This window comes from Nelumbo lutea, chromosome 5 (assembly GCF_056320005.1).
Source record: "Nelumbo lutea isolate HS-2025 chromosome 5, American lotus-T2T, whole genome shotgun sequence".
Lineage (NCBI taxonomy): Eukaryota > Viridiplantae > Streptophyta > Magnoliopsida > Proteales > Nelumbonaceae > Nelumbo > Nelumbo lutea.
In genome coordinates, this window is record NC_142688.1 from 85,882,397 (window position 1) to 85,900,934 (window position 18,538).

General features: G+C 40.6%; 1 protein-coding gene across 1 annotated transcript in view; it reads right to left on the reverse strand.

Annotated features, from left to right (window-relative positions):
• Positions 1-18,538, reverse strand: part of PECT1 (phosphorylethanolamine cytidylyltransferase 1) — a 66,231-nt gene that overhangs the window by 7,418 nt on the left and 40,275 nt on the right. Inside the window, exon 6 of the mRNA XM_088945063.1 lies at positions 6,604-6,724. Within this exon, the coding sequence (XP_088801189.1) occupies positions 6,604-6,724 (121 nt within the window). The remainder of the gene's footprint in view (positions 1-6,603; positions 6,725-18,538) is intronic.

Consider the following 18,538-nt stretch of genomic DNA (forward strand, 5'->3'; position numbering starts at 1 on the left):
CCGATCATTCACTTTGTCCGACAAAGGGGCTGATCCTATCACTATGATCACCCACTCAAATGAATTCTCGAACCGTCCCAACATACCCAGGTTTTGAGCTCCTCTAAGGATCTCACTGATTGGCATATCAAAGATAGCCCAATCCGACACCTAGTGAAGTATCATAATCGAGTCTAGGGGTTAGGTGTAACATTCCAGTTTTGCCCATCCATTTCCAAGGTCCAGGGCAATATTGGAATTCTGGTCCGATTCAAGGTTTCAAGAAAACCCACACTACATGTACCTCAGGTCTCACCCTGGCAGCTGAGACAAGCCACCCCAACCAACTTGGTGGTACATCAATGTCAGCCTTGGAAAGATAAATCTCCCCAGATTTATCCAACGGCTGTGAAGATTCTAAACTAACACGAGTTTCATATGTGTTCAATTTAAGGGTATTGCACAAAAACACACCATAATAACATGAATCAAATATATACTTTATTCATTTACAATAAATGTCATAATGTACATGTTGATTGGAGCTAAGGGCATACACTGTCTAACACTTATATCTCTCAACAGTACCATCAGAATGATAATTAATTGTGAACACCCACTTACAGCCAACCGGTTCCTTTCCCTCAGGCAAATACACAATTTCCCAGGTATTGTTCTTATGCAAAGCAACTAGTTCGGTCATCATAGCACCTCTCCATTTTGGTTTGGAGAAGGCATCTGGGACAGATCGGGGAGTTACATGTGTGGAAACAGAGGCAAGGAAGGAATAATAGGAAGGGGAAAAGAGGTTGTAGAATAGGTGTTTGGAAATACAATGACTTGTGCATTTCTGTTTACCTTTGCGAAGCGCAATAGGGAGATCAAGGTCAAGGAAGGTATTCAAAGTGGTAGAAGACGGCTGACCTGTTATGTCAGTAGTGATGGGAGGAGCAAGAGGCACATCTTAAGGCGTGGAAACAACTTGCATGTCTTTGAGTCTTTGTCTCTGGTACCACCTCTAGATAATAGGATGGAAAAGAAAAGAAGGGGGATGAGTAGGAGGTGGGGGAGCAGGGATAGATGACTCAACTAGAGTAGACTCTATGGAAGATTCAATGGGAATTGGAAGAGGAATAGATGGTGACAATGCAAACAACTCGTCTGAATGCTCCTCCTCAAGAGAATTTCCAAAGAAAGGGACTGACTCTGCAAATGTGACATCTCTAGAAACAAAGTGAGTGCCACGAACTGGATCAAAACAACAATACCACTTCTGTGTGAAGGCATATCCCAAAAAGACACACCTGTGTGCTTTAGGCTCAAATTTATGTCTTTGATGACTGTGAACATGGACATAGCAAGTGCACCCAAACGCCCGGAGAGGAAGAGAAAACAAATTTTCATTTGGAAAAAGCAAGCTAAAGGGAGTTTTAAACCCCAGAACCCAAGAAGGCATTTGGTTTATCAAATATATAGCTGTAAGAATAGCATCACCCCAAAATTTAACAAGAAAATGGGAAGCAAACAGAAGGTTCATCGCAACCTCAACCACATGTCTGTTTTTCCTTTCTGCCACTCCATTTTGTTGAGTGTAGGAACAGGAACTCTGATGAATAACTCCAAAGGTATCAAAGTAGGAGGAGAGGCTCTTCTCAAAATATTCCTTTGCATTATCAGATCCGAATATTTTGATCCAAGTGTTAAACTGGGTAAGAATAAGTTAATAAAACTTTTGTACATATTTGGTACTTCATCCCGGGATTTCAGAAGGTAAATCCATGTGTAATGAGAGAAATCATCAATGAAAAGAATGAAATATTTGTAGTTCCCCATAGCAGGTAAATGATATGGCCCCCACACATCAGAGTGTACAATATGGAAAGGAGAAACAAATCTTTTATTACTCACTAAAAAAGATTGTCTACAATGTTTAGCAAGTTCACATGACTCACAACAAAAACTCAATAGGGATATTCCCTTAAACATTTCTAGAAACAAATGACTCAAAGCTGAAAAAGTCAAGTGACCAAATCTAAAATGACATATCATGACTCTATTAACTGACTCTGATAAAACAAACTCCAAAGCAACTCGACTAGGTAATCCAGGACTTTGATCAGAGACATCCAGCAAGTATATCCCATTTGCCTCATGGCCACTCCCAATCGTCCTCTGAGACTTCAGGTCCTGAAAAACACAATAAGTAGGAAATAAAGTTATGATGTAGTTCAATGATTTGCTTAAACTACTAATAGATAATAGGTTAGTGCTTAGTTTGGGAACATGAAGGACAGAGGATAAAACAAGTGAATCAGAGGCTTTAATATTCCCCTTGCCAGATATGGGAGCAAGAGACCCATTGGCAAGAGAAATCTTCTCTCTACCCAAGAGGAGCTGGTATGAGCAAAAGAGGTTGGGTAGGCTAGTCATATAGTCTGATGCACCAGAATTTATAATCCAAGGAATTCTACGATTACCTGAGACTGTAGCATGATTTGCAAAAGCACGAATACTTGAATGAGCAAAAGAGGATGTAGAGGGGGTGCCTGAGGAGGAAGATGCAACAGAAGACCCCAAGTGATTTAACAATTTCCCATCTCTCTCAAATTCTGCCTTCATTGTTGCCAATTGTTCCACAACAGATTTTTCTTCACATTCAGACATTGTGGCAACATTTGCATTTTGGGTTTTCCAGACTGACCACCCTTCTTAGAGATGTTGTTCCGAAACCTCTCAGGAAGAAGATCTGGATGAAGCTTCCAACAAGAATCCTTAGTATGTTTCGGCTTCTTGCAGTATTCACATATCAATTCCTCTTTCTCATTCAGCCCCTTCAGTTTTATTCCAGCATGTGCAAAATGTTCTGGAGGAGGTGGGGTCTATAGCTATACTTGTCGCATGCACTCTTCACTACTCCCCATAGAGTATGCCTGTGCAAGTGACACATCAACATTGGCCAAGATATTCTACCTTGTAATATCAAATTCAGGATTGAGTCCTGTAAGGAACTCAAACACCATGTTTCTTTCCACAAATTTCTTGAAAATTTCAGCATCTTTGGTGTTTTCCCATGCAAATGTTTCCATAACATCCAACTCCTCCCATAGTGACTTCAACATCGAATAATAGACAGCCACACTCTTCTCCCCCTGTCTTCAATTCTTCACATCACTCTTTAATTTGTAGGCCCTTGCAACATTTAATTTATGAGAATATGTCTCTGTCACACTATCCCAAATCTCCTTGGCTGAAGTCATCCACAGATAGTGTTGACTTATATGGGTCTGCATAGAATTTACCAACCACCCAATAACTGTGTAGTTATCCTGCATCCATTTCTCATATGTAGGGTCCGACTCACCCGGCATCGCCTTACTACCCGTTAGAAACCCTAGTTTACCTCTACTACAGACATGGATCTTAATGGATTGTGCCCACGCAAGGTAATTTGTTCCATCAAGTTTAAGTGTAGTCACTCCTGTAAAAAAAGGAATCTACGGGACCAACCCCAACACTAGGATTTGCTTCACCTCACTTCCAGATTGCCCCATCAATCAAATAAAAATAAAAAAACAATGTTTTTAACCTTTATAGACCTAACTAAGGTCAGCCAAGCACTCAAAAGCCCCAAAACTCGGGTTTCACTATACCCGGCCTCCAGGGAGAAAGAGAGAAGAGGTAGTCGCTCAAACCAAAGCTATCAAACGACTTCCAACTACAGCTGCCCACTTGTGGAGATAAAAAGGAACCCTCCAAGCCTTGAGCGCCACACCCAAACAACCTCTTCAACCCGTAACTGGAAATTCTCTAATCGGCTAGGGTTTTGGGAAAAAAATTGCAGTCCCACTTTCTTGGCAATCTTCGACCAGATTCTGACTCTCCAAACCCTCTACCAACTAGGCAAACAAGATCTCTGAATAATCAACAATTTATCTCTCCATACACCTTTTGATTAGAAAAAAAAAATGTATGGGGAAAAAAAAAGGAAAGGGCAGAGAAACCTGCTCCGATACCAAGATGTGATTCAAAACTAATAAAATCAATAGAATATTTCAGAATAAAGTAAAAGAAATCAAAGGAGACAGCAAGAAGGAGGAAGATTGGAGAAGAAAAGAGAAAGAAAGGAGGAATTCAAATATCTCTTCTTTCCCCTACTCTTATCTTTTATAAAACATACTTTAAGTTACATAAATTACAAGGAAGCCCTTAAGTAGGCGTCCACATCAGCACTAAACTTAGAAAAACATAAAAATAACTAAAGGCCCAATAAGAAAACATAACATGAAAGAACTAATAAGAAAGACACTAATGGGCTAGAGCCCATTCGGCCCAGTCTCTCTACAAAAGTGATGATTCGAGTTCGATTAAATATTCGGCGGATGTGAAAAGTTACCAAACGAAGAACAACAAACGAAAAAAGAAAGAAAACAAAACACCTAAAAAAACTAAAGCAAAACAAAGAACAATAAATGAAAAAAAAAGAAAGCAAAACACCTAGAAAATCTAAAGCAAGCAACTATGTCTCTAGTCACAATAACAAATCCCTTTACTACCAATAACATGAATAAAGAGAACATAGTGAAAGCAAGAGAGAGAAAGAACAGAGGGAGAATAAAGGGAGAGCAAGAGATAGAAAGAGGGGCCATTCATCAATAGAAAAACAAAGAGAAGAACATTGGGAAGATGCGATAGAGAACTTGAAAACCCCAAACCTTCAGCTGATTTTTCTGCAACAACGCCTCTAGCTACTAAAGTCCGCATCTCTCATGTGAACACCTTCATACCATAGAGAGACGGAGGGGAATGGGGGAGAACTAGGGCATATGAGATGGAGTAGCAGAGATGGGGAAGATGAGATGAACAGTAGTGAGGGATTACCCACTCACCGCTATTGGTAAATGGAAAAGTAGAACTGAGTGGTCTTGTCACTCAGATGATAATCAAGTGTTTTTGTATTTTGTAAGAGATATGTAATTAAATGTCAGAAAGCATTACAAGGGGATATGATAAAAATATATTATATAATATTATATTTATATGTATAATATAATCAAATTCGAATATTTATCAAATCAAATCAACTTACATTCAAATTCAATTCGATTAATTAATCGGTAGGAAATGAATATTCAAATTCGACCATTTTTACTATTCGAATCATCCAAATTCGATTCAATTACATCGAATCTCGAATTCGAAATCGGATTTTCAGATACCATTGACACCCCTACTTGTCATGAAAGTTGTGTTTTAGTTAGTCTTCTTTTCTCTCGGGTATCTTATCACCTTCGTTTGTATTCTCTTTTTATTTTAATGAAATTTTTTAGCTTATTCTTAAAAAAATAAAGTTTCCAAAAGCATTTTTTTATTGTTTCTTTTGATAGGGTTTTTTTGCAGTTTGTTGTTGATGTCATTAAAGCTGTGTTTCAATTAGTCTTCTCTTCTCTCAGGTGATACCTTATCACCTCCCTTCTGTATTCTCTTTTTATTTTAATGAACTTTTTTAGCTTATTCTTAAAAAAAAGGAGTTTCCAAAAACACCCACGAGAAATGAAGAGATGGCTGACTGACTCCTCTTCTTCTTTACACAGGTAATACATGCTGGTCATACTGAATAGTCTGCTCTTCAAGATATCCACTGTCAAGACACAGTCCAACCAGCCAAGAGAAAGCTTCCACCCTGGGAGGAATTGGGTTACCCCACACCCCTTCAATTTGCTTAGAGATCCATTAACTCCTGCAAAGTGCTGATAGCAAGATTTAACAGAGAACTTTCCATTAGAGCATTCCTTCCACCATAACTCATCCCTTGATTGGGTTGAGACCTTCACACTTTCCAACTTTCACCAAAGTGCCATACACTTCAAGTTCCCTGTCAAGAAGTAGCCTCCTGAGCCTCGGGAACCAAAACAGATCAGCATTTCTTTCATAACAGCTTAGGATAGTCACCCCTGGTTCAGACAGCCAATACGATCTGAAAATCTCCCGATTGCTCAACTTGCATTGGTTGCCCCATGAAGTTTTCAGCTCTTATCTCCAAGACAAGGCTGGCTCTTCAAAACTTTGTGATATTTTGTTAAAATCATCAAATTTTTAAAATCTTTTCCTAAAAGAACAAAATGGGGATTCAATGATTGGATAATTCAATTACTATTTGAAATGATTCACTTTCTAAGTCCTTGTAATTCAAAAGAGAGAAAAAAAGACATCACTACAAAAGAGGGTTCTCAATCTAATCAAAACATATAACAACAAAAAAAAAGGAAGTCAAGATGGCAAGTAAATGACATACATAATGAAGAGAAAGGTTCCCATTTAAGTCTCTTAATTTTCTCTTATTTGATAATACATTATTCTTTGCTATGTTTTTCAGCTTTAAATGTGCAATTATTCTTTTCCTATATTTTAACAATTCCTAGAACTATAGCTACCACATTAGCATAGCTCAATTTTGCATGTGTCATGAAGATACATAAGTGGACTTTTGTATGGTAAACAAATGTTCATATTTTGTTTATCCAAAAAGAATTGAAAGTAAGGAAGTAATATCAATATCTTTTTCGACAAATAAAAGAATGATTAAGCACATACACTCTAAGAATTTTATGTGGCAGAAAAACTCACCATGTCTTTTAACACCTCCCAAGGTGCACCGATTATAACCTCATCTACATATTGGCAAGCTAGAACGCTCAAGCTTCTCTCATGAAGATTCATTATAGGGCGATGTGTCCCTCTATTAGCACTGCAAGAAACATTGCACATAAATGAAGAAATATTAATTTTCTCAAAAAAACTGAGCATAACACTTTACAATCATATAATACATACAAATGGGAAAATGCAAACTTCCCATCAATGGACTAGAGGGAAATGAAGAAAAAATGGCCAAAAACACTTGAGTTCGGGACTGCCTAGTAGCACAGCTTCAAATATAACAAGGAATTAGGATGGCTGGAGAGGAGAAATGTCTGAATGCCTATAAGCACCATGCCTAATTGATGCCCAATATGCCCTGTAATACTTATTTTTTTATCAGCGATAGAAAAATAAATGATTAATTAGGAGAGGAAAATTACAACTTTTAGGTACGCTCAGCTACCTCCCCCCCCCCCAAGTGAAACTTAAAAATAAAAACAGAAAAAAATATCTTTTATTAACTTTACAAATGAGCCCAAAAACACTTCTTTCTGTTTACCCATTGCTTTGCTAAGTGATCTGCTAGACTGTTAGCCCAGGTCCACTGAAATACCAACTGCACATCCCTTGAGAGTCTCCTAAACCTTTTGATTCTATTTCAGAAGCACCATGGAATCTTTTCATTTTATTTCAGCCAGCTTATGATTACTTTTGAGTCTCCTTCAATTATCAACTTCCTTACCCCTATCTCTACAGCTTTTTGTACTCTGAAAACCACTGCCTTCAATTCAGCTGTTGTTGAGTCCCCTACCCCAAGCAGCGCTCAAAACAAGCTCAATATTACTCCTCCTTCATCCCTCATCACCCCTCCTTTCCAGAAGGACTCAGATTTCCAAACCTGAATGGAAATTTCAGTAAAAATTGTATAGTATGAATCAATATGGAGGATGATAGGGTATGGACATAATGCGAAGGCATTGGGATGTTTGGTCTTTGAATGGCCAATCAAATATTTAGCACTTCCCTTGGGTGGTAATACCAAACTAGCCAGGTTTTGGAATCCTGATGTTGAAAAGGTCTCCAATAGATTAGAAGCCTAGAATAAGAATTACAACACTTTGGGGGGAGGAATCATGTTAGTAAAATGAACCCTAAAAAATTTACCTATATAATACGCCATGTTTTAGAGTACCTGCACTTATTGCTAGAAGACCAAAGAAAACAATGAGGGATTTCTTGTGGGATTCAGGTGATGCCAAGAGAACACTTGATAAACTAGAGGCTGGTATGTATGCATAGGAGGGAAGACAAATTAGTAGTAGGTAGATTGACAAGTAGAAACTCTTCTTTACTTGGGAAATGGTTGTGGAGATTCCCCAGATACTCAAACAAATTGTGGCATAGTACCATTAAAAGCATTGATGGTATCCAAAGATGGTTTCTTCACAGTCCATACCATACTCTTGACTATATCCCTGGGCAACTAAACGTGCCTTGTATCAATCAAGAGATCCATCAAATTTCGGCTTAATGTTGTAAACCCAACGACTCCCAACAATGGATGCATTTGGAGGAACAGGCACAAGGTCCCAAGTGTCATTCTCATGTAAAGCATGAACCTCTACATCCATGGCTTCCTTTCAATGAGGGCTACTATTAGCTTCCTAGTAGGAGCGAGGAATATCTGTAGAGGACAAGACAACAGACAAAGAGCTATGGTATTACTTACAGGAGCAGTGGTAAGATGATGATCTGAACCAAGAGGAAGGAGAGTCACAGGCATAGGGGCTGGAGAACGTAACCGCTTGCGAGAGAAGACGAGAAGGTCCTTCTCAGCAGAAAGAGGTGGAGCATCCTATGAATCAAAGTTTGGAAAAACAAAAACATACGGTGCAAACAGTCTAGCAATTCTAGCAAAAAAGGAATTGTGCTCAAAGAAAACAACATTACGTGATATACGAATGCAACGAATAAAGGGATCATAACAAAGAAATCCTTTGTGGTCAGACTGTAACCCACAAAGGCACACATGACAAATTGTGCAGACAATTTAGAACGTTCACGAGAGGGAAGATGAACAAAGCACACACATCCAAAAACATGAAGCATAGATAAATCTAGAGAACGACCAAACAACTTCTAAAAGGGAAACGTATTACCAAGAACAGAGGAAGGAATATAGTTGATAAAAAGCATAGTTGTACTGGCTGCCTCTACCCAAAAAGAAGGTGGAGTATGGGACTCCTACAATAATGTCCTCACAACACTAAGGATATGTCCATTATTGCGCTTGGCCACACCATTTTGCAGAGGAGTATCTGGATAATTTCGTTTCGTTGCACTGCATTCCATGATTCTTCACATAGGATAAAAAATCTCCATCTGTGTATTCTCCCCCTGAATCCAAACAGAGAATACGCATTTGTGATTGAAACCGAGCCCATACCATAGCATGAAATAGCTTAAATGTTGGGAACACCTAATAGTTCTTCTCAACATTGATCAGTTTTAGGGTTTCAAATTAACCCTAATACAAACCTTATCCGTACGGCTCTTAGGACTGATTATAACCTCAAATTGGCTTCAGCATATTAGATTGCTCTTCAAACTGTTTTTCAGTTTTCTTTTGGGGTTTTGAACACTTCTAAAGGGGTGAAAACAGTTCGGACAGTTGCTATTGTGTGTGGTTATTGATTTCAGATCAGTCTTATACATGTTTCATGCACATCTACCGGGAGTACAGATTGGTTCTATACTGGTTTTGTGACTGTGGTTGGGAATCCTAGTGCTGGTTTTGACTGTAGTAACCATAATTTTGAGAATTCTGTTTCTTGACCGAAATGGAGCTTAAGAATCAGGCAGAAGGCAGTTTTGGGAAAAGCAGTTATGGTGGTCGTTCTGAGACAACTTTTCAGATTACAACCGTAAAGTTTGATGGATCAAACTATTTGGAATGGGCCCAATCAACCATGATGGATAATGGGGGAAGGGGCAAAGTAGGGTATCTCTTGGGAGATGTGGCAGAACCTTCCAAGGGAGACCCTATGTATAACAAGTGGGTCCAAGAAAACTACTTGGTTATGACATGGCTCTGTAATTCTATGCAGCCCCATATCAACCGAAATTACTTATGAGCAAAGACAACCAAGGAGATATGGAATGTGATGAAAGAGACTTACTCCCAACCCCTTAATGTTGCCAGAGCATATGAGTTGAAATGTGAGGTGAATTCCCTTAAACAAGGAGAGAAACCGGTGTCGGTCTACTTCTCTACCTTGAAGTCCCTGTGGCATGAGATTGATCACTTAGAGGATCTTGAGTGGGAGAGTCCCAAAGATGCTCAGATACATAGAAAGCACATCGAGACAAACAGAGTGTTTGAGTTCCTGGCAGGACTGAATTCAGAATATGATATTGTGAGGCAGCAGATCTTGACCAGAGATAGTGTGACCCTCTCTCAGGCATACTCCTTAGTGCACAGTGAAGAGACCAGGAGGAAAGTCATGATGCAACCTCAGCCGCTTACACCTGCCTTGGTAGCTGTCAAACCCAAAACAGAGGGTGATTCAGAGAGGGACAGAAAGAAGGAAGATAAAAGGGATGTGGTGTGTGAGCATTGCAAGAAACCTAAACACACAAAAGAAACATGTTGGAAGCTGCATCCACATTTGGTCCCGGCAAAGTTGAGAAATAAAAGGAGTAATGCTCATGTGGCTACGACTACTGATTCAGCATCCTCATCTGGCACGAGAGGCACACCATTAGAGACCTTAGCTGCAGTTCAGGCAACTCTAATACAATTGGAGAAGGAAGTTGGCAGTTCAGCTTAGTTACCGCAGTCATCATCAGCTCCAGCTACATCGGCCTTTGCACACTCAGGCACTCGAGCCTCAGCCTACTATGCCTCCGCTCCAGGTACTACTGAACCGTGTTGGGTAATAGATTCAGGTGCATCTGACCATATGACCAGCTTGCCCTCTCTGTTTACTACTTATCACTTATCTTCTGGTAGGGATAAAGTATCTATAGCTGATGGCTCTCTTGTCCCTATTTCTGGCAAAGGTGACATCAAACTGTCAGATACTATATCCTTGTCCTCTGTCTTGCATGTTCCTAAACTAGATACTAACCTCCTTTCCGTCAGTAGCATTACCAAACATTTGAACCGCTCAGTAACTTTCTTTCCTGACCGATGTGTTTTTCAGGACATGGAGACGAAGAAGGTGATTGGGACTGGCTGTGAGACGAATGGGATCTATCTGCTCGGGGAGAGTTCTCGTCAGGAAGAGTCAGTGGATAAGAAGTTACTTGTTTCTCAAGTTGTGAGTCCGGTTATGTTGTGGCATAACCGATTGGGTCATTTATCTTTTCGATCCTTAAAGAGTTCGTTTCCTACTTTGTTTGAGTCTGTTGAGTTATCTCAGTTGAAGTGTGAAAGTTGTGAGTTTGCTAAACATTGTAGAAACTCTTATTCATTGAGTAATAAAAGGAGTAATAGTTCTTTTGATATTGTGCATACTGATGTTTGGGGGCCATATCACATTCCTTCTATGGGGGGGTACAAGTATTTTTTGCTATTTGTTGATGACCACACCCGTTTTTCATGGGTTTATCTTATGCGATCACGAGATGAGGTGCCTGTCCTGACCCAAAACTTCCACCAAATGATCCTAACACAATTTGATGCCAGGATAAAAGTACTTAGATCTGATAATGCAAAGGAATACTTTGCTAAGCCATTGGCATCGTACCTTCTTAATCATGGGGTTATCCACCAGAGCACGTGTCCTCATACACCTCAACAGAATGAGGTTGCAGAGAGGAAGAATAGGCACATCTTGGAGGTGGCTAGAAGTATTATGTTTACCTCCAATGTTCCTATTCGCTTCTGGGGTGATGCTATCCTTACGGCGGTATATTTTATTAATCGGATTCCTTCTCGGGTTCTTGATATGAAACCTCCTTTTTCCCTTCTATACCCCAATGAGGAGTTGTTCACTATTCCCCTCAAGACATTTGGTTGTACCTGTTTTGTTCAGCTTCTTGGTCCCAATCACTCCAAGTTTCAACCCAAGGCCTCCAAATGCATCTTTCTTGGTTATGCACAAACTCAAAAGGGTTATTGTTGTTATGATCCTGTCTCAGGGAAGAAGTTTGTATCCATGGATGTCACTTTCTTTGAGGAGACACCCTACTATTCTCGGGTCTCTCCTCAGGGGGAGCGTAGTGAGCAGGGAGATTTGGGTCTTTTTCTTCAGGGGGAGGAGGAGTGCAGTGAGGACAGGGTTAATACCTTTGGGGTTGTTCCCTTACCTATTCCAGTTGATGATGAGGGTTGTAGTAGCGAGGGTGGTCAAAGGGATCGGGAGTTGAGAGTCTACCATAGGCGATGCAAGTAGATTGATCCTGGTCATCAGCAGTCCCAGCCAGCTACAATCTCTTCTGCGGCTCCAAGTCCAGATATTACAGCCCCAGGGCCCACAGAAACTCCTTCCATTGTTGCTACCTCACCCTCTGCAGATGACCTTGACCTTCCCATTGCCCTCCGTAAAGGAAAACGACATTGCACCACATCTACAACCCACTGCATCTCCTAGTTTTTGTCCTATGATCGCCTATCTCCCTCCTACAGGTCCTATCTCACCTCTGTTGCTGATGTCCCTATTCCGAGAACAGTGCAAGAAGCCCTATCAGTCCCGGAGTGGAGAGGTGCAATGCAAGTTGAAATGGATGCCTTGTTGAAAAATAATACCTGGGAGCTAGTTGACTTGCCCAAAGGAAAGAAACCAGTTGGATGCAGGTGGGTATTTACTATGAAACATAATGCGGATGGTTCCATTGAGAGGTACAAAGCTCGGCCAGTTGCAAAGGGGTTCACTCAAACTTATGGTATAGATTACTTGGAGACATTTAAACCGGTAGCCAAGATGACCACCATTCCGGTTCTATTATCTCTTGCAGCAAGCTACACTTGGCCTTTGTACCATATGGATGTTAAGAATGCTTTCCTGAACGGGGACTTGCAGGAAGAGGTCTACATGCAGTTGCCTCCTGGATTCTATGATACAGAGGCAAGTAAGAAAGTTTGTTGGCTCAATAAGGCTTTGTATGGTTTGAAGTAGTCACCTAGAGCTTGGTTCGACAGATTCAGACTAGCCCTTGGGAAGTTCGGTTATGTACAGGCCCAGTCAGATCATACATTATTCATCAAGAGGGTGGAGTCGTCACTGACACTACTTGCAGTTTATGTTGATGATATTGTGGTCACAGGAAACGACAACCATGAGATTGAGTCCCTCAAACAGCTTCTTCATCAAGAGTTTGAGGTGAAAGATCTGGGTACACTACGGTATTTTTTGGGTATTGAGGTTGCTAGATCTAAGCAGGGGATCTTTGTCTCTCAGAGGAAATATGTGTTAGATCTCTTGGCTGAAACTGGAAAGCTAGGTGTCAAACCTGCAGATACACCTATTGAACAGAACCACAGGATTAATGCAGAGAGTGGAGAGCTGCTTGAAGACAAAGTTATGTTCCAACGGTTAGTGGGAAAGCTCCTATATCTATGCCTTACCCGACCAGACATCAGTTATGTCGTTAGTGTTATCAGTCAGTACATGCATTCTCCTAGAACCACACACCTTCTAGGAGTTGGGTGTTGAGTATGAGAAGCCCCTGATGTTGTATTGTGATAATCAAGCGGCTATTAATATAGCACACAACCCAGTACAGCATGACAGGACTAAACATATTGAAGTTGATCGACACTTTGTATGAGAGAGGGTCTCATCACAAGAAGTATGTCTCCCATACATCACCTCCAATATGCAACTGGCAAATATCCTCACTAAAGCTGTATCACGGAAAAAGCTACAGGCAGATCTATCCATGTTGGGAATGATAAACATTTATTCCCAACTTGAGGGGGAGTGTAGAGAACACTGAAGTGGGCCCCACAACTACGGTCCCACTGTGTTCGTGCGGTAGAAGATATTCTAGTCTGCCTAGGGTTAGCTATTGGTCATTTAGTTGTTTCAGTTGTTATTTATTTCAGTCTTTGTTTTACTCTATTTGTTATGTAAAGACTAAGGGCAGATCTGTCCTTTCCATGTAATGAGCATAACCTATAAATATTAATTAAAGTGGCAGCGACAGAACATGAAGCTTCTGCTCCTCCTTTCAACCCTTGTGTTCTACTGCTTCTTCTCCCTCTTTCTCTTCTCTCCTCTTTCTTTCTGCTTATCTTCGATCCTGAGATTCATTAGGGTTCAAGACTGATAACAATCCTGAACTTCTAGTTCTTTTAAATATGAATCAGAAGTTTGAATCAAACAAATAGGAAGCAAGAAAACCCTAGGACGACACCAGATCTAGGGTTATAGGTTGATCGAGTCAGCCGATTGAGAGAAAACTGTGATTTACCAACACATCAAGTGTCTTTTCTAAGAACAAGGAGGTATCTTGTGTTGATCGAAATAGTCCTTAGAAATCTCCAAACCAGAAACTGAGTGTTGAGTTAAGAAGAGCTTGAGAGAATCCTTCAATCTAGAGAGAAAAGCCCAAGTCGCAAGCTGATGTAGAAGGCCTGAAGTCCAAAGATGTTGTAGCCCAAAAAGGAAACTGTACAGTGTTGCCACCCCAAGAAGAATATCAGAACTCCTTCGAAAACGTCACCTAATTAGATGTTTGTAGATAGAATAGATAGGCAACACCAGATCTGAAGTCCAAAGTCGTTGCATTCCAAAAAAGGAAACTGTACAGTGTTGCTGCCCCAAGAAGAAGATCAGAACTCCTTCGAAAACTTCACCAAACCAGATGTTGTTTGTAGGGAGAATAGATCAAGTCTAGGCGACACCAGATCTGAAGTTTGGCCTCAAACCGAACACTCTTGGCTTCTAGTGAGGTTCAAGAGAGAGAGAAAATAGATCAGAAAGCAACCTGCTTCAATACAATGTCAACACGCTTGGCTTAATAGAGAAAAGAACAAGAATAATCTTAGAGGTGTCAAGAATGATCAATCCCCACCTCAAAGAGTCTCTTATATATTAAAAGATGTACACAATTACAAGAATGCCCATATAGAGCTGAAAGAGAAAAGAAGAATATAATGTATAAGTAATATACAATAGGGACTATACTAATAAAATACATCAAGTTACAGAGTCTCCACAACTAGAAGATTGATGGGGTGATCTAGGCCATTGAAGAGGGAGGAGCAGATCAAGAAGGCACGAGGGAAGAAGGTGATTTAGGTCATTCATGTTCCCACCCGAATTTTTTAATAGTAGTGGAAAAACCCCAATGGGCACAGAGTTGGCCCCACACAAATCTTCTGACATGAGAAAGGGAAGAGATGTTGGGAGACCGAGCCCACCTGCAAACTCTAGTGAGGAGGTAGCATGGAGGACCAGGAAGTGGGTCAGCTGTGGGAGAACCAGTCAACGGTCTGGATTGGTTAGACTGGGGTCTAGTAAAGGTGGCTCTCGAAAAAAGGAAATGAGGGAAGACCGGATGGGAAATAGAAAAGAAGGAGTGCAAGGCGAAACAAGGGACACGAGAAAAGAAGTTACTGACAAAAGGTGAAACAAGAGGTAGTACAACCACTTGCAATTGTCATGGTGGAGGGGAGGGAAGAATGGATAAACAACGAGCAGAGGGTACATCAACCAACGTTAGAAGAGGGAGTGGAAGTCTCAAGTTGGGTTTTTTCAAAACTCCTAGGCATAGGATATTTTCTAGGGGTGTCAATGAAGGGACTCAAAGAGTGACAAAAGAAGTACCTAGAAGAAATTGAAAGAGTTTTAGAGGGAGAAGAACAAAGAAACTCTTTAGATTGCCTTGGGATCAAAATAGAGAGAGTTGGAAGTGCAAGTAGAGGTCAGAAATCAGGAAAGGAGCGGCGAAAAAGGTGGAAGGTTGTTGAGAGGGTTAACTGTAAATAGAAGTTATAGGTTTTGGTGTACAGATGGAGTCGCTCAAGTTAGTATCGTGGAATACAAGGGGGTTGTATTCAGGCCGTAGGGGGGTGGTTGCAAATGCTTTTCTAAAGAAATGGAAATCCAAATGCTTTGTGTCTGTAGAAAACGAATATGGAAAAAATGAATCAGGCAGTGGTGAGAAGCATATGGGGGGAACGAATTTGTGATTGGGTGACCTTACCAGCTCAAAGATCTTCGGGGGGGTGATCTTGGCGGTGTGGGACACTAAGATGGCATTAGTGAAGGATAAAATTGTAGGGCAGTTCTCGATCTCTTTGCTTCTCCAGTCATAGGACAGAGATTGGGAATGGGTCTTGACTGTGGTTTATGGTCCAAATGAGGAGGGTATGAGACATTTGTTTTGGGAAGAATTGGACGAGACAAGGGGAAAATGGAGTCATCCTTGGGTTATAGGTGGGGATTTTAATACAATCAGGTTTTCTTATGAGAAGAAGGGACGGAGGGGAATGAGGGGTTTTGCAGAATTCATGAAGAGATGGGAGCTGATAGACTTACCTTTGTTGGGGTCAACAGAGTCGGAGGATTTCTTCCCAAATCTGACCTTGGAGGCACTTCCAAGACCTGTTTCAGATCATGCACCGGTAATGTTGGACTGTGGTGGTAATAAGAGGACACTCACCATTCAGATTTGAGCATTCGTGGTTTGAGGAACCAGGATTCCTAGATTTGGTAGCTGAGTGGTGGGCTGGTTGTTACTTTGAAGACACAACAAGCCACATTTTCAGCAAAAAAATTAAAGGGGTTAAAACAGAATATTAAAGAGTGGAGCAGAGAGGTATTACAAGAAAGTGAGAATAAAAAGAAGAATTTTTTGGAGGTAATTGCTGAAATTGATAGGAAAGAGGAAAGTAGAAATATTTGCAGAGAGAAAAGAGTAAGAAGGGACATGGCAAAAAGGGAGTATGACAAACTAGCATATAAAGAGGAAATTAAGTGGAGGCAGAGGTCAAGATGTTTATGGCTGCAAAAGGGGGTTAGCAACACAAAGTTCTTCCATAAAATGGCTAGTGCAAGAAGGAGAGAACACAATAAAAAACTGGAAGTGCAAGGAGTAGATATAGAGAAGGAAAGACAGATTAAAGCCCGCACAGTGAAATTCTACAAAATCTGTACAAAGAAAATTGGAAGCATAGACCTCTGTTAGAAGGTCTACAGTTGGAATCCCTTTCAACCGAGCAATCTAGTGATCTGGAAAAGCTGTTTATGGACGAAGAGGTGTAGGAAGTGAGAAAAGGATTTGAGAGTGATGAGACAACGGGTCCAGATGGATTCACAATGTTATTTTACAAGAAATGTTGGGAAATTGTGAAGATGGATGTGATGAATGTTTCAAAAGAATTTCATGAAAGGGATACTCTAGAAAGAAGCCTAAAGCACACAATCATCACCTTAGTTCCAAAAAAGAAGGGGGTAGTGAAGTTGACTGATTTTAGACCAATTAGCCTAATTAGTAGCATCTACAAGGTATTGACTAAAGTGTAAGCTAATAAAATGGTTAAGGTGATGTCAAATCTGATTGCAGAATCTCATGGGGCATTTATAGGGTACCAGCTGCTAGTGGATGGGATTCTTATTGCAAATGAGTTAATAGATTCAAGGAAGAAAAGTGAAAGAGCGGGTCTGCTGTGCAAGGTGGATATGGAGAAGGCATATGATCACGTGAAGTGGAACTTTCTAGACTATATGCTGAAAATGTTTAATTTCGGAAAAAAATGGAGAAATTGGATAAAAGTGTGCATATCTTCTTCTCAGTTATGATAAACAGCAGTGCTTATGGAATGTTTAGAAGTTCTAGGGGTCTGAGACAAGGGGACCCTCTCTCTCTCCCCTCTTGTTCATCTGTGTGACAGAAGCCTTGTTCAGAATGGTAGAAAGAGCCCGGTCGGGATGTCTGTTGGAAGGTTTTAAAGTAGGCAGTGGGGAGGTGGAGACAGCTCACCTTTAATTTGCAGAAGACACTTTATTTTTCTGTGATGCTTCTTGGGAACAGCTCTGGAATGTGAATGCCATTTTAAGATGGTAAGAGGTGGTGTCAGGATTACATGTCAACATCTTGAAAACTGAATTAATGGTTGTGGGGATGCAAGGTTGGCAAGCTTCTCGCTAGATACTTGGGCATGCCTTTGGGAGAAAGTTGTAAATCCAAAACTATATTGGAACCAATTTTGGAGGTGGACAGGAAACTAGCCTCTTGGAAGACAAAATATCTATCAAATGGTGGCAACGTAACCTTCATTAAAAGTATGTTGCCTTCCCTCCCTGTCTTTTACCTATCTTTATTCCCGAGAGATTTGTTGTGGAGGGGTTAGAGGGAGGAATCAAAATGCCACTTGGTGAATTGGAAGAAAATTTTCTGTTCCAAGGCAAATAGGGGCCTAGGGATTAGATCAGTAAGAGAGGTAAACAAAGCTCTGCTTGGTAAATGGCTATGGAGGTTAAATGAACAGACAGAATGTTTGTGGAGAAGGCATTTTGATTCCTGGGACGAGTAGCAGGGGTTGAGAAACAGAGGAAATAGCTTCTCCATACAGTTGCTCAAACTGGAAGGCAATTCAAAAAATACAGCCCCAGTTTCTGAAGGGCATTAAATACAAAGTGGGAAATGGTAAAGGGTCCAATTTTGGAAGGATGGCTGGTGTAAAGGAGGACCCTTAATGAATGAATTTCTGGATCTGTTTGCAATTTCCACAAACAAAAATACAACAATTGCTGACTGTTTGGAAAGACAATGGGCAATGCACTTGGAACCCCCAGTTCAGGAGAAACTTAAATGATTGGGAGGTTCTTCCCTAATCAGATGACTCCAGCTGCTGTATGACTCAAACATACCAGGAATAGGGGAAGATAAAAGAGTGTGGAGTTTTGAGAAATCAGGGGTATTCTCTGTGAACTCTTTCTTTAAAGTTGTTTCAGATGAGGAAGAC